At 40.5% G+C, this 16,200-nt stretch overlaps 1 protein-coding gene across 5 annotated transcripts in view; it reads left to right on the top strand.

Annotated features, from left to right (window-relative positions):
• Positions 1 to 10,372: 10,372 nt before the first annotated feature.
• The window catches only part of ZNF236 (zinc finger protein 236), a 91,302-nt gene continuing 85,474 nt past the window's right edge, over positions 10,373 to 16,200 (top strand). For 4 of the 5 annotated variants that reach the window (XR_004677648.1, XM_034996089.1, XM_034996087.1 and 1 more), the window contains exons 1-3: positions 10,373 to 11,630; positions 12,106 to 12,248; positions 13,515 to 13,679. Coding sequence is in view for 4 of the 5 variants with exons in the window: in XM_034996089.1 (XP_034851980.1) it covers positions 12,222 to 12,248; positions 13,515 to 13,679 (192 nt within the window). In the remaining variant the exon portion in view is untranslated. The remainder of the gene's footprint in view (positions 11,631 to 12,105; positions 12,249 to 13,514; positions 13,680 to 16,200) is intronic. The other variant, XM_034996088.1, reaches the window with a different exon arrangement.

The raw sequence follows: 16,200 nt of genomic DNA, 5'->3' as shown, positions 1-16,200 counted from the left end.
AACTGCTGACGCCTTTGCAGGGATGCAGGCGGCCGTGGCATTGGGCTGTGGGAAGCTGTGCTGTCTTCATGCATTTCACTCAAAAACAACATACTGAATATATTCCAAGTAAAATAATTTGCAGGAAAATAAAACATAACATATTGCAACAGAGAGAATGCAGAGGCAGACGTGAGGATCCGCTTGTCTTCTATCTACTAAGCCAGACATTAAAAAGATTTGTAAAAGTGAAAACTCTTCTTACTGCTTTTTCGGAGAATATATTTTTCGTAAAAGTGTGTATTTGCATTGACATATAATAGGTTTGTTTTTAAATAAATATTTTAAAAAGTGCTCAGTTTTAATTTCTAATAGGGCAAGTGGCGATATAATCTGTATAAACTTAAGGTGTTTGGGGTCCTCAATAATATTTAAAAATGTAAAAAGATCCTGAGATCAAAATGTTTGAGGACTGTTGCTCTGTCAGTTCACTGTCTTAATAATGTTTCTCATTATCTGAAATGATTTTGTTTTGTCTGTTACCATTATGGATTTTATGCCTAAGAAAAACTGGGAAGGTCGGTGGGGCTTTTTACAGATAGGGGGAATAAAGCTCAGAGAGGTTCAGTGATTTGGAAGGTCCACCCAGCTAGTGTCAGAGTTGGGATTTGAGTCTATATTTGAGTCCAAAGTGTGCATTTTATTATTTTGTCTTGATGAATATAAAGCCCAAATATGGGTTAATGAATTTCTTGAACAAATATGTTGAAGCACTTCCTGTGGTGGGCGGGTACTGCTAGAGGCTGGATCACAGAGCTCAGCAACAGAGAACAGGATCTCTGCCGTGGCCCTTGAGGACCGCGCATGTCCTGTGATGGTGGGAATGTCAGAATGGAAACCTCAAGAAAACATGAGTAGGCACTGAGAAACATTTCTTGGAGTAATAATTAGCTTAGGACATAAGTGCAGTAGTCCCCCCACCCCACCCCCCATACCCGTGGTTTCAGTCCCTTGCGGTTGGAAGCAGGTGGCCCTCTTTCTGACATAGTGTCAGAAGGTCCTGGTAGCCTAACGCTGTGTCATGGTGCCTTACTTGATGGCATCACAAGAAGAAGGGTGAGTGCAGCACAGTAAGAGACTTAGAGGGAGAGAGACCACATTCACCCAACTTCTACAGTGTATTGTTAGAGTTCCTATTCTGTTATTATTGTTAATCTTTTACTGTGCCCGATTTCTGAGTTAAGCTCAGTGAGAGGTACGTATGTGTAGGAGAAAACGGTACAGCTAGGGTTCAGCACGCCGTGGTTTCAGGCACCCACTGGGGGCCTGGCAGTACACCACCTGTGGCGGGGGGGCTTCTGGAGTGAAGGAAGCCTCCTGTGGGGGTCGGTGGGGGCCGTGTTTATTGAGCACTTGCTTGGTGCCTGGCACTGTCGGATATAAAGATGAGTGAAATCGCATTTTTTCCTTATCGTACTTATTTTAGTTTACTCTCACTAAGTAGTAATGTGACCTTGATGGTCTTACATGGCTTCCATTTGTTTTTTCCAGTGTGGTGGTATGGATTTTTTCTCCTGAGCTTGTACCTTTAGTTGGCCTCCTGCTAAGTTTTTGTTTTCTGTTGGAGGAATATTTATACTACTTCGTTTCCAGAGAGAAGAGACAAACAGACCTTGAGCCAGATGAATAAACAAGTCTTCTCTTGCTCAGATGATCAGTTCGGGCCATTTTAGCTCTGGATGAATTCAGGGTGAATTCTCCAAGGGGACTAGACTACTAGGATGAGCTAAGAGCCATGGACTTTAGCATACTAGGTGGCGGGAGATGCTCTCAGGTTTAAAGGTGACTCATGTACTTCAGGAGACAAAACTACTGGCAGGAACGAGGGGAGGACAGATTCTGCTTAAAATAATAACAACTTTCTAACAGTATTGGGTATCCAAGGATGAAAAGATTTCTTCATAAAGGAGCACCTTTCATTCTCCATACTTGAACTTTTTAGGTAGGCAGAGACTTGGACTTTTTAGTATTTTGAGAAAAGTGTGTTAGGTAACACATCAATTTTAAAGATTTTATGATCCTGGAATCAAGTAGTGAGTTAACAGGAGTTCAAAATCTTGGTCTTTCCCACAATAAAGGAAAAATATGTCATTATAAGGATTTACTAAAAAAAAAAAAAATCTCGGTCTTTGACACAAATACAGCCTGGGAAAACGTACAAAACCATAATTCTTTGTGAGATAAAGTCAATTCAGCAGTTTTTAGAATAATGCTTATCCTATATCAGGGTCTTTATATTTTCTCTCTGTACAAAGGCCATGTCTTTGTGCTCACGCAGTTAGTGTTTTTCAAACTACTTTTTAGTCTTAGAACTAATGACGTGAAATAACATGGCAAGGTCTCAAGTGGTGGTTTTCACTCTTGGCAAAACACCATGGAATTACCTGGGGGAGCTTTTAAGGATCCGGAGGAGCAGGCTGTGTCTGAGCCTGTGAGGTGGGACTGAGGCATTGCTGCACTGAAGGGTCCCTGGTGGGGCCACTGCGTGGTCAGGGCTGAACACCACTGGTCCACGGCAAAGCGGTTCTGGTGGAAGGGCAGGAGACTGCGGGATTCAGAGACAGACAGCCCATACCCTCTGGGGTGCCTTCCCCCCAAATCTCAGCAGAGTTGAAAACTATTGCTTTAGTGGATTAAGATGAATACTTTATGTAATCAGCCGCGTGAACGGACAGTGTGCTCTTCCTGCAGGAGTTAAACACTCAGTTGTTTACGGGTCAGACAGCTAATGCAGACTAGTGTGTCAGTTAAAGGTAGTCGTGACAGGTAATAGCCGGTCTGGGCCCTGGTCCTGCTCTGCTGCCTTTGATTATTGCCGCGGCTTTCGAGTTTTCAAGAGAAGCCAGACGTGTGTATTTCTTTGAAACCCTTAATGTTGTATTTTAGCAATTATGTTAATTGAACAAAACATCTCCAGAGGAAGTGCACAGACTTTCCTGTGCTTCATGAATTTCCATATGTAACCAGCACCTAGGACATAGGCAGGATCTCCAGAGTTCCCTTGTTCCTTCCCAGTTAGCACTGCCTTCCCTCTCCCTGCTCCATCCACTCTCCTCTTCAGGTACCACAGGGTAGTTTGACCCATTTTCAAACTAAATGGAATTCATAGCATGGACCCTTTTGTTTCTGGCTTCCTTCATCCAGTGTTTGTTTTTATGAGATTATCCCTGTTATCATTCCGCAGAAACAGGTTCAATTACATGTTTGTATATTGTTCCATTATATAATGTACTGTCAGCTTGTCCTTTCTACTGTAGGTACTTTGGTTGTTTCCAGTTGGGGACTATTACATATATGTGCTGCTATGAACTTCTGCATTTCTGGGTCATAGCAGACACCGTCAAACAGTTTTCCAGTGAATGTACTAACTTCTCCTACCAGCGGTGTCAGAGAGTTGCGTTCACTCTGTCCTTTAGCATTTTAGCCATTCTGGTATGCGGAGTGTTAATTTGATTTTAAACTTGCAGTTCTGTGCTAATAAAGACCTTATATTTATTAGCCATTTGTTCTCTTTCGTGAGGCTGTCATTTAAGTCTTTTCCGATTTTCCTACTGGGTTGAATATTTATTTATTTATTTATTTTAGTTAATAGACTTTATTTTTTATAGCAGTTTTAGGCTTACATTAAATTGAGCAGATAGTACCTATTCCTACATGCTCCTAATTCTCCCCCTCAGGCTGTCCCCTGTTATTAACACCTTGTGTTAGTCTGGGACATGTGTAACAATTAATGAACCGATTTTGATACATTATTATTTAATAAAGTCCATAGTTTACATTAGGGTTCACTGTCTCCATAGTTCTGCTTGCTCTCAAATACCGCATAGCTGGAATCATACAATATGTAGCCTTTGCAGACTGCCTTCTTACTAGGCCATGTGCATTTAAGATTCCTTCATGTCTCTTCATGGCTTGATAGCTCGTTTCTTTTTATTGCTGAATGATATTCCATTGTCTGGATGCACCAGTTTGTTTGTTTATATTTTGAAGGATATCTTGGTTGCTTCCAGTTTTTGGCAATTATAACTTGCTGTAAACATTTGTGTGCAGGTTTTCAGCTCATTTGGGTAAATGTTGAGGACCACTGTGCTGGATTGTACGGTGAGACTGTGTTTAGCTTTGCAGGAAATTGCCAAACTCCTCCAAAGTGGCTGGGTGATTTTGCATTCTCACCAGCAGTGAATGAGAGTTCCTGTTGCTCCACATCCGTGTCTGCATTTGGTATTATTAATATTATTTTTTAATTCTAGTCTTTCTAATAGGTGTGTAGTGGTATCTCATTGTTTGAATTGCAGTTCGCTTATGAGATATAATGTAAAGCATCTATTTGTATGCTTCATTGCCATCTTTGGTGAAGAGTTCTGTCTTTTCATTATTGATGTATAGGAGTTCTTTATGTATGCTGTATATGAGTTCTTTGTATTTTTCTGTTCACTCTTTTTAGGATATCTTTTCATGAAAGAAGTTCCTAATCTTAATATTGTCTAATGTATCAGTTCTTTCATGTTTGGTATTTTTGGGACCTGTGTAAGGAGTCTGACAGTTGTAAGATCATGAAGGCCTTTTCCTATATTTTCATCTTTATTGTTCTACTTCTCACCTTTAGATTCATCATCTACTGTTGAAGGGCATTTGCATTGTTTTAATTTGCTGGCTGTTGTAAATAATGCTTCTGTGAGCATTTTTAAACACGTGTTTTTGGTACACCTATGTACACATTTCTTTGGGGATATACCTAGGAGCGGAATTGCTGGGTTACAGGGTTTGTGTGTGTTCAGCTTTGGTCACTGCTGCTAAATGGTTTTTGAGTGACTGTAGTGATTTTCACTTTCTAGTGGAATATGAGATTTCCAGCTGTTCCACATCCTCATCAATCCTTGTTTTTTTCTTTCTTTTTAATTTTAGCCCTCCTAGTAGATGTGTAATTTACTTTTCTAAAACAATATTTTTTGTTTCATATTTATCATTCCTTGGATTTTCACAACAACCCATAAGTACGCAGGATGGAAATCAGCCGCATCTTTGGATGAAGAATTGAGCTGAGCAACAGATTATCTGCTTTGCAGAGATCTTACTAACCACTTGGCAGGACTGACATTCATAAAGCTCACGATTCCCAGTCTTGCTTTCATCACCATCTCCCTAATCTTTGACCAATAACCCATGTTTTAATCTATAGATACCCATTTTTTAAGATATGTACATTAAAAATAGTATGTACTGTGCATACACACTTCATTGGAAATTGGGACAGAATCTTGGACTGGGCTACCCATAATTTTCTGTGGCACCCTTTAGCTGTACTTGATTGTTGTTGCAGTGCTAACATAAATTGTACATTTGTGGAGATGAGAAACAGAATAATGGCAGCAAATAGATCAACAAAAAATTATTCTATTACATATAGAAAATTAGTTTTTTGCATTGTCTAAGGACACATTATTCTCAGCAATACATTCCCGGATCATTCTCAAAAAGGCATTGTTACTTTTAGACCTTGGGCCTTGGGTTGTTTTAGCTAGATGGGGAGGCTGTAGATACTGAAGATACTATTTTGTTATAATTTTAACACACCATGGTTTTGTTAAATTGGAATAGTGTGTGTGGTGTCTAAATATACATCCGTCTGAGTTTAACGTCTTCTTTAGAAATAAAAATGTACAGGTAATAAAAGCAAATATTTGAAAGAGGATTGACATTCCTTTTAAAGATAGAGACAGTCGGGGTGCCTCGGTGGCTTAGTCGGTGAAGTGTCTGCCTTCGACTCAGGTCCTGATCCCAGAGTCCTGGGATAGGGCTGTGTCGGGCTCCCTGCCCCTGCTCAGCAGGGAGTCTGCTTCTCCCTCTCCCTCTCCCTGCCATTCCCCTGCTTGTGCTCTCTCTCTCTGCCAAATAAATAAAATCTTTAAAAGAAAAATAGAGACAGTGTAGTAATATGAGGCTTGAAAGGGAAACTCCACACAGATACAAATACTGACAAAGTGGGCATATTGAAGGCACACCTGGGTAAAGGTGAACTTTACTGTGGGAACATGAGCGACCTGACCCTGTTAGGGACCCTTTAGTGAGTCTTTGACCAGGTATTTATCTTTAACTCTGTGTCACAGATAATATTTCATATCGTTTATCATGAAACCAGTATCAATGTTGCAGACTCTAATTGTCTCATTGAAACTACTCGTGGTTTTGACAAGCAGCGTACTTTGGCTTGACTCTCAGTTGAATATGTTTTATACTGAAAGAACATAAACAGAGTTAAGCTTACAATTGACATAAAATACTGTTGATAAAATCCAGGTTCACCTTCTGTTTTTATAGTAGACACAAGATTGAAATTGGGGTTTCAAAAAAAAAAAAAGAAATTGGGGTTTCATCTCAGAAATCATGACCTTGAGAGGCATGGAAGCCTGAATAATTAGGAGAGAGCCTTGAACTATGAGTTGAAAATTACTTCCAGTTCTGCCCTGGCTAACTGTGTGATTTTGACCAAGGGGCTAAGTTTTTCTGGGGTCTTAGTTTCCTTAGCTATACAACAAGGAGATGGAGTGTGTAACACACCTATTCCCCCCAAGTAAATTTTATTTCTTACTTTTTAATGTAACCCCTTTTGAACAGGTAATACATTATAATGCTTCAGAATTTAAAAAAATTAAAGTCCCTTTCCCAGCCCTATTTCCCAGTCAGATAGTTACCTTTTTACAGGTAACCAATGCTGTTATTTTTTCTGTAGTTTTACAGGGATATTTTATGCACATACAAGCAAATATGTGGTATATCTGCCCCACCCTGCCCTTTTTAAAGGAGTGATAGCACCTAGAACATACGGCTTTTTTTCATGACTACATTTTGAGGATTGTTTTTTTATATGAGTACATTTCATTTCCAAATGAATATTTACCTAAAAGCAAATACATTGAATAAGTAATGGGTGCAATTCAAAAAGTGCCAGAGTCTTCCCTGGTAATACCCACCCCTCTTGGTGCAGGCACTTTTGAGTTGACAGATGGCTTGTTCCTTTTTTTTTTTTTTAAGATTTTATTTATTTATTTGACAGAGAGCATGCAAGCACAAGTAGGCAGAGAGGCAGGTAGAGGGAGAGAGAGAAGTAGACTGCCTGCTGAGCAGGGAGCCCGACGCGGGGCTTGATCTCAGGACCCCGGGATCATGACTTGAGCCGCAGGCAGATGCTTAACCGACTGAGCCACCCAGGCGCCCTTGTTCCTTCTTAGAAGGAAGCAGGTGCTTATGGCTGGTGCTGTGAACTCAAGCACTTTCTTTTCTGACAGATTCTATGGAGAAAATAACGTAGATGCATTTCAGCTGGCTCCTAGGAACAACCAAATGGCTAAGGAAATGTACAAAATAGGAATAGTCAGTGGATGCATAACAAGTGGGAAGAAAACTAATTTAGGTAATTTTGAGGTGAAGGGTATGAGTCAGGCTATAAGTGGAGATTAGATACGCTGGTCTTAGGCACTTTGGACAACTGGGTAGAGACCAAAAGAGTCATTAGCTTTCATCTTATCTCTGACTATTTAGCAAATATTTGCTAGGCACTCAGGATGTGCCAGGCTTGTGCAAGCCTTTGGAGGTTCAGTGACCAAGTAGAAAGGGCTCACGGGCCCAAGCACTGCAGAGTTTTATCTGAAAAAGTCCAGCCATGCTCAGACCTGAATGCTGACCAGTGTGAGAGGAACAGGAGAAAACAGGAGAAAGGAGAAAAGAAGAAACTAGAAAACAGTAAAAATAACACACACACATACACACACGAAAGTAAAGAGGAGAAAGCATGGTAGCTGAAGTGGGACCCTACCTGAAGTAGGGGCGACAGCTGTCAGACTTCTCCAAGGCCTGTTTGGCGACCTCAGAAAGCATCCTAATGTCAGAATGAAGAGCAGAGAAGAAGCCTCCATGGTTAGAGAGCTGGGTTCTCGGGGACAAGATGTTGGAAGACGGGGACGCCTGGGGGGCTCAGCCGGTTAAGCGTCTGCCTTCAGCTCAGGTCATGATTCCAGGGTCCTGGGATCCAGCCCCACGTGGGGCTCCCTGCTCAGCGGGAAGCCTGCTTCTCCCTCTGCCTCCGCTCGTCCTTCTTGTGCTTGTGTGCTCACGCTTCTCTCTCTCAAATAAATAAATAAATAAATAAAATCAATCTTCAAAAAATGTTTTAAAAAAATGTTGGAAGACGGGCCTGTTGAGAGCAGTAGAGATGTCAACTACTTTTTGGAAAGTTTTTATTCAAAACAAAAATAAAAACAGATACAAAGTTTGGGGGTTAGCTCAGTTAGTTTAGAAAATGAATCTGGTGTATCTCATTTTAATATTAAAAATCCCTCAGCAGGATTTATGGATAGCTGAGGTCTTCAGTGCATAGTGCTTAAGGATTTAAGTCAGATGCAAACTGGAGTTAAATCAATGGAATGCTATAAATGCAATAGGTTTTGTTGAACCATCATATCATAGGCAATTTGTATAAGAGATCAACTTAGCAGGGCATCTGACTGGTTCAGTCAGTTGAGCAGGCGACTCTTAATCTTGGGGTTGTGAGTTCGAGCCCCACACTGGGTGTAGAGATCACTTAAAAAGATCAACTTAGCTCTTTAGATGAGAGGTAAGGACAGACCTTTGCCATTAAGATTTAGCTGGCTGGACTGACTTGCTGCGCCTGGTCTTGGGAGAAGAGCAGTTTGTGGGCTTGTCCAGTCCCCATTATGGACCAGGCCTGGATATAGCTGTGGCAGAGTATGGTTATGGAGGGCCGGCTAGGGTATCGGGTGGCAAGGATGAGCATTAAGGAGGTGGCCGTGTTCCTAAATCATTGGTAGGCTCTGTCTCAGTAGCGTCAGGAAGCATTATTTTATTTAATCTGTACAACACTGAGATAGGCTTTATTATTTGGGTGGCTGGTTGATAAATAGTTATTATATACTATTGAGAATCTCTGTGTAAAGAGTTAAATTGATTTTGAAACGAGTCTTCACATTTTTCCAAGGAAAACAAAGCTGCTCAAACAGTTTCTGATCTTTGCCATCAGTTTCTGTTTACATTTGATAGTGAATTTGAGTTCTTGGTATCAGGAAGGGTGAGCAGTTGAAGAGAATGTGGTCGTGCGCGTGCGTGTGTGTAAGGGGACCTAAACCGGCTGGAATTAGCCTACTGAGTGTCCCTGCCTTCCTGGAACCTCACAGTGATCCATCCCCTGCCTCTGGGGGTGGGGGACCGGCAGAAGCTGGTACTGGATGAACTCATAGATTTGAGCACTGCTCATGCACGCAGATCCATGCTTCTGTTGTGTGTGGGGGGAGGGGGTGGGGGGCAGGCTACAGAGAGTACCTGTTCTGATTTGGGAGGCATGAGCAATGCGTGGTGCCAAAACCTCACGGGAAGGTCCTCCAGCTGCTTCTAAAACATGCAGCGGTGCTCAGGAGGGCTGACCGCTAAGAGGCTGCCATTCATTTGGCCGCACCTTACTTAGATCCCTGGCCCCTCAAAAAGTCTGGTGGCCTCTGTGGCTGCAGAGTTGTCACCCCGCCCTAACGATGGGCGAAGGCATGGACATGGAGTATCTGCATGAAGTTTTCTCAGGGCTTGTTGATCTCCCGAAGCGTGTCCTAAGGATACATCAATTTTGTGGACTTCTTTCAGGAAAACACATACTCTGGGGACCAGAAATTTGAATGAGCTTGAAGAGGGGATAGGCAGAAGGGGTTATTTTAAGGCCTCGGATGCTACCCAGACAGAAAGCAAAGTGTGGATGAGAGAGCCCACCTCGCCCTGGGAGAAAGGCTTGTACTTTTCTCAATGCGGAAATGGTGTGGTTACAAAATGTGTTCCCCCAAAGCAAAGTGAAGGTCAGGAGATGCTGTGGATTTTATTTTATTTCATTTTTATTATTTATTTATTTTTTTAAAGATTTTATTTATTTATTTGACAGAGTTAGTGAGAGCAGAAACAAGCAGGGGGAGTGGGAAAGGGAGAAGCAGGCTTCCCGCAGAGCAGGGAGCCCGATGCGGGGCTCGACCCCAGGACCCTGGAATCATGACCTGAGCCGAAGGCAGACGCTTAACCGACTGAGTCACCCAGGTGCCCCAATGTTGTGGATTTTAAAATTATGCTCAATGTGCAAACTAAAGCATGTTTTTCCCTTTCAGTTATGCTTTAATTTGAATCAGCGTTGTTTTAAGTTTGTCTATGAACCAAATTAATATTGTATTCTCACTGGGAGAAGGGACTTAGTGAAAATGTGATTTTATTATGTTTTGAGCTTTGTTAAAGAGGGAAATCTTGCTTCTTAAGATAAAAATCTTTTCTGGAAAAGTCTTAATTCATAAGCAAAACAATGTCATTTTTGGTTTTAAATGTATAGTTTCTTATCTCTTAGGGTTTTATTTATCAGTTGCAGTTAATTACATCCTTTCTCATTTTGGGGTAACATTAAACAGTTTCAGTTTAGAGGCTGTGAACATTGTTTCATTCTACATCCTGAAATAGCCTTTTAATTTTGCTTTCTCAGGAGGGGAGGAGCTCCCTCATGACTGCATTCAGCCATTAGGTGGAAACACTCCCTACTGAGTTTTTAAAACACAATTTTCAAAAGAAACTTTACTTGAACATTCCCAACCTCTGTTTCTTTCCATAGTATAAACTTTCCCAAAGGGAATAATGTATCAATTGATATGGTCCCAACAATCATTTTATTTGGGCCTGGAGAGCATAAAACATTTTGTTACTAATTTAATTAAAGTAGAAATTTTGAATACATGGTCTTTGAGTAGAATGTGGATATAGTGAAGAATAAGTAGAAGTTACGTGTATCTTTCCTGTGGTAGGCCCGTTCTGTTTCTGGATGAAGTTTTTCTATTGAATTATATTAGTGTTTCTTGAAACTGGAATCTGCTTTACTCAAGGATCTGCTGGAAGAATTCCTGAAGTTGTTACCAGCCTTCTCCATGCCTCTCTACTCCCACCTCCTCCGTGGCCTCCTCCACCTCCCATCTGGAGAATTTCTCATTTCTTGCTTACCACAGATGCCAATGTAGGGGAGGGGGACTTCTGGCCGAAGCTGGATTGCAGGCTGTTTTCTCAAAGGAGGGATTTAAAGGTCTATTGAAAATTTGGAATGCCCTTGTTTGCCACATGGATGTTTGAGAAATAGAAGACTCTCTGGAGCTTACTTGAGTCTTAAAATCAACCCTACTTTACTTCTAGATTTCTAAATTTCAATATTTTTGAGTCAAATTTGATACAAAGAATTATATGTGATGTATTTCTAGTCTTTGTATCATTAATACGTGTTGTATATTTGTGCCTAAATTGTAAGACTTGGGATTTATTATTTTAAAGAATTGTAGAGGTTTAGGACATCTTTATTTTCTGAGATTCTTGACAAATTTTTGTGATTATTACATATTTTTATTTGAAAATACTTTTATGTTTATAGCCGTTGACCTACGTGGGTCTATAGAAGCGCATCATGAAGCCTAAGGATTGTCCAAAGCACTGCGGACAAAGGTCTTCCTAAACCCTAACCATATGGGAGAACAGAAGTTTTTCCTCTCTGACTTAATCTCGCTCTGCAGCAGTTTTCAGAGGTAGATTGAATTAGTGAATTAGCTTTTATGCTTCTTGAGTTTTGTTTGCTGAGCGACTTAAGATGAACAATGTGGGTTACTGATGGATTCTCAAAGCGACTTAGAGATGAAATGCCTCTGTGATTTCTAGTGACGTTGAAGCCATATTAAGCATGAAGGCAAGGCTAAGAGACATCATGGCTTTTATGTGTCTTTGGGTGGATGTCAACTCAGGAGTTTAGTTTCAGGTTTCTAAAAATCCCACCAGCAGGTGCTTATAATCCCCTTGTCCTGTGCCTCAGGCTTCCCAGCATTTCTCGTTTCTGACTTAAAATCATGTCCTTTCGAAAAATTTAAGATATATTAATTTCTTCTAAATTATCTCGTAAATCTCGGCCATAATTTGGTTTCTAAACAATAACCGAATAATTTAGTTTTATTTATGTGATGAGAATAACAACTGGTATTTATTGTCTATACTTATGCAATTTTATAGATGGAGTTTTAACATTGAATGCGGAGAACACTAATTATGCCTATCAAGTTCCAAACTTCCATAAGTGTGAAATCTGTCTGCTATCTTTTCCAAAAGAGTCCCAGTTTCAACGCCACATGAGGGATCACGAGCGAAATGACAAGGTATGTATTCTCAAGAGGGATGTCAGAAATGTGAGCGTTGAAACTGGAGGTATTGTAAAAATCAGCATGTCAAATACAAATTTTTCTTGTAATTTAGGTTCCTAAATTGTGGGGCATTTTATCTTACATGAATATATCCCTTGATGTTTTGTGCTTAGCTGTAGTGTATTCCTAACCCTTATATGGGTTAATGAGATCAAGTGAGAGCCGGTCTAGTGAATCTCTGTGTTGAAGTTCTTTATCTGTGGACAAAAAAATCATCTCAAAACAGGACTTTCTGTGGTTCGGTTTCTGTGTGACTGAACGCAGATTTGGTATATCTTGATGTGTTTTTCTCCAGCAGGGAGTGTTATCCGAGGTGGTCTTGCGTTTTAAAATGGTATTCCAGAGATTTTAGATTGCATTTCAGCAGGAAGTAACACTATCTTAGAGATTGGAATCCTTTTTTGCAGGGCCCCTGTGGGCTAGGTTAAGAGTATTAGTGTCTTAATGGAATGAGCTGCCTGATAGAAAGTGGCAGTTAAAACTACCTTTAAAAAATGATCGTTGACTTTTCCTAGTTTGGGAGAACATACGCCAGTGAGCCATTTGAGGTCAGGAGAATGCCGGGGATCTCTTCCCTAGGGAGCAGGACATGACTAACTCTGGCTTTGTCTTCAGCATGAATCTGATATATAATATATGATCGTACATAATATCACTAGTACTGATATCAACTGGTATTACCCTCCTAAGTTGAAAATCTGAAAGTACTGACTCTAGTGTCTTGATATTCAGAGAGAAATACCAGTGATTACTTTATCTTTCTACAAGTAAATGGCAGGAATACCTTTCATTTGGGGAAAATTTTAGACTGTGATAAGCAACTCTCTTAAAATGTAGTAAAAGTTTTTATGATTACTGATTTTACTTGAAGTGATTCTGTTTAGAGCAGTGGAGTTGGTCAGAAAAGAAGGGAAAAATCCATCCCAGGGAGTTGAAGTTTCTCACCTTTATTTTCATAGTGACTATATCCTGATACATTTATATGCAGCATTTTTTATTCAGGATATTTTCTGCATTGATGTGTTGTCGTCCTTAGAATCCTTTGAGAAATTCTGTAAGGAGCTTTGCTGTGTCCATTTTGGGTTTATTGACTTCAGGTCCAGAAGAGATTTCAGAAGTTCCTTAGATTGTCTATAGATTATGGTACGTGTTAATATTTGAATGGCATTTATTGTGGAAAGATTGTATTTCAGTGGCTTCTTGACTTTTCTCTCCAAATAGCCACATCGATGTGACCAGTGCCCCCAAACATTTAATGTTGAATTCAACCTGACACTTCATAAATGCACCCACAATGGGGAAGATCCTACCTGTCCTGTGTGTAACAAGAAATTCTCCAGAGTGGCTAGTCTCAAAGCGCATATTATGCTACATGAAAAGGAAGAGGTAATTATTTTGGCCTATACTTTGTTCATGGATTTTTAAAATGCATCTAATCCTTAGGGGGATTTTAAGTATCAACTAGTTTAACAAGCCTTTCGTATAGATTTCTAGGAGTTAATTATCATTCAGTGTGCCTTGCCTAATTCTCTACTTCACTGACAAAACGTTTTATTTTCTGGCCCGTCAGTATCTTAGGGTAGACACTCTCAATGTGTTGTATCTTTGGAGGGTCCACTTGCGCCCACATAGGATTCTGCAGTGGTCAAAAGCAAATGTTCGGTCTCTAAAGACGGTAGTATCTCCTCGCTTGGCTTCTGGATCCCCTGACGTGTGGGAATTTGGGAGAGGAGAAGAAATTCTTGATGCCCCAAAGCAGTTTATACAGCAAAGTGAGCAATTCTGAAAGGCCCACAGCTGTCGTCCTGGAACTGCATTGAGGATGACAGGGCCACATTGCTGATGTGTGGACGGGGGCTTCCTATTGCTGGGGTGGGTGGGCCTAATTTAAAGTACAAATGGCTATTGCTTTAAAAAATTAAACCCCCATGTCCCTGATTATTATTGTGTAAAATTAGGAAAATGCAAACAGTAAAGGAGAAAATAAAAGTCACCTTTAATTCTACTGTCCAGGGATGGGTTATAAAAAACTGTTTGGTATATTTTCTTCCTGAGACAGAAAAACAAGTAACAGTATTTAAATTGCATATATAAAAATTGAGTTCATACTTCTATATACGTTTGTCTCTTCTTTTTATATATGTCTTTACTTTTTAATATAAACGAATTTATTTATATCTTTTTAAAAGTTATTATATAAATAATGTGTTTATTTTGGAAAAATATTAGAAACTAAAGATTAACAAGAGTAACATTATTAGAAGAACCAAGAATCACGACATTTGGAGAGAATGCCTGCATAGCCTTTCAGACTTTTTTTTTTTTTTTTTGCTATACATGCTTTCCATAATAGTTTATTTATGTAAGAATAGTTTTTTAATTCAAAAATATTTATGCTACTGTTTTTTTAACCTGCCCTTTTCCCTTAATATATTGTAAATATATCTTTGTCCATTTTCACTTACTATATTATGAATGTTTCCCCATGTCAGTATTTTAAATTACTTTATTAGTCTCCTGCATCTGGACATAGCATGATGATATGCAATCATTTCTTTTGTTATTGAACATCTATTTATACTTTTTAAACATTACACCTAATGTATCATTATATGTATCTTTAATTATTTCATTAGGATAGATTCCTGCAGTTGGGTTTACTGAATTAATACTACCTTTTCAGGTTCTTTGTAGAATGCCACATTATGTTCTAGAAAGCCCGTGCAGCCTCGTCCCTTCTCCTGCAGACTGTAGGTATTCCTTGTCTCACTCATTGCTCTTTTGTTTTTGCTTTTGTTTTTTTTGAAAAGCAGAAAGTGCCTGTGTTAAATGATATAGTGTCCTGGGCTGAGTTCTACATGCGCACAGTAAGAGATCAGAGTAGAGGACGACGTAGAGCATGATTTCCTATTTTGCTGGAAGCGGCTTCTGTGTCCTTCCCTGGGCATTCTGGGCACATACAGATCTCTTCTGCAGCCCCTTTAATCCAGGCCATCCATTCTGTGCCTTTTGTCTTCAGTGGACGGCACCTTAGCTCTTGTGGTGTGTCCGTGCATCGTGGAGCGGTCTCGTTCTTTTCCACAGCACATGGCCTTACGTTGTATACACGCGTATCAATCAGCAGGTTGACCCGGCAGACAATGTAGGTGGTTTTCAGCCTTGTGTCTATATAAACAGACAAAGCTACAGTGAGCAATCTGTTCATTTACAGATTCTGGTTCTTGTGACTTGCTTAGAAATACTTCCCAAATCTGAAATGATTATTTCTTAAAGTCCCACCAACATCGTGCAGCACCCACGTGCATTGCACAACCCGGGAGGTCACAGCGATCCCTCCACCTCCAGTCTCTCCTTCCAGGACGCCCCCGTGCCCCCCTCCCATCCTCCACCATGGGGACCCAGGCTCCAGCAGGGGCATACTCGCCCACTCCTTTGCTCTGTCCTGTCATTGCCTCTGAAATAGTTTCGCAGTTGGCTCAGCCCACTGTAAGTCAGCCTACTGAACATGGTCTAGGATCTGAAGGACGTCCAGGGCTCTTGGGTTCAGTCCACGTCCTGTTGTAGGCCCACCTCTTTCCCATGCGCACTAACTGCCCTTGACGTGGGTCCAGTTGGTGTGACCACAAAGACAGTCCAAAGCAGAGTAGGGTTTGAGGGTGGGGTGGGGGGTCAGTTTCAATTGCGGATAGTAACTTACTGTTACAAGTCACAGTGATATGAACAAGGAGCATCAGAAGAGCCGCTGCCTGCTGTACCCTCTGCCTGGTCCTCCCAGGGTCCCCGGGGCACTACCACCTTCTCGAGTTTCATCTTTGTCTTTGCTGTGTTTCTCTGTCTTGATAAGCAAATGTTCATATGCTTCCTGTTTTCCTTTTCTGGTTTATTATTGTGAATGTTAGAATTTTGC

The sequence above is a fragment of the Mirounga leonina genome, unplaced genomic scaffold (assembly GCF_011800145.1).
Source record: "Mirounga leonina isolate KUSES-001 unplaced genomic scaffold, KU_Mleo_1.0 Mir_93, whole genome shotgun sequence".
In the NCBI taxonomy this organism is placed as follows: Eukaryota; Metazoa; Chordata; class Mammalia; order Carnivora; family Phocidae; genus Mirounga; species Mirounga leonina.
Note: the sequence above shows the minus strand (reverse complement) of the source record. Positions and strands in the feature narration are given on the sequence as shown.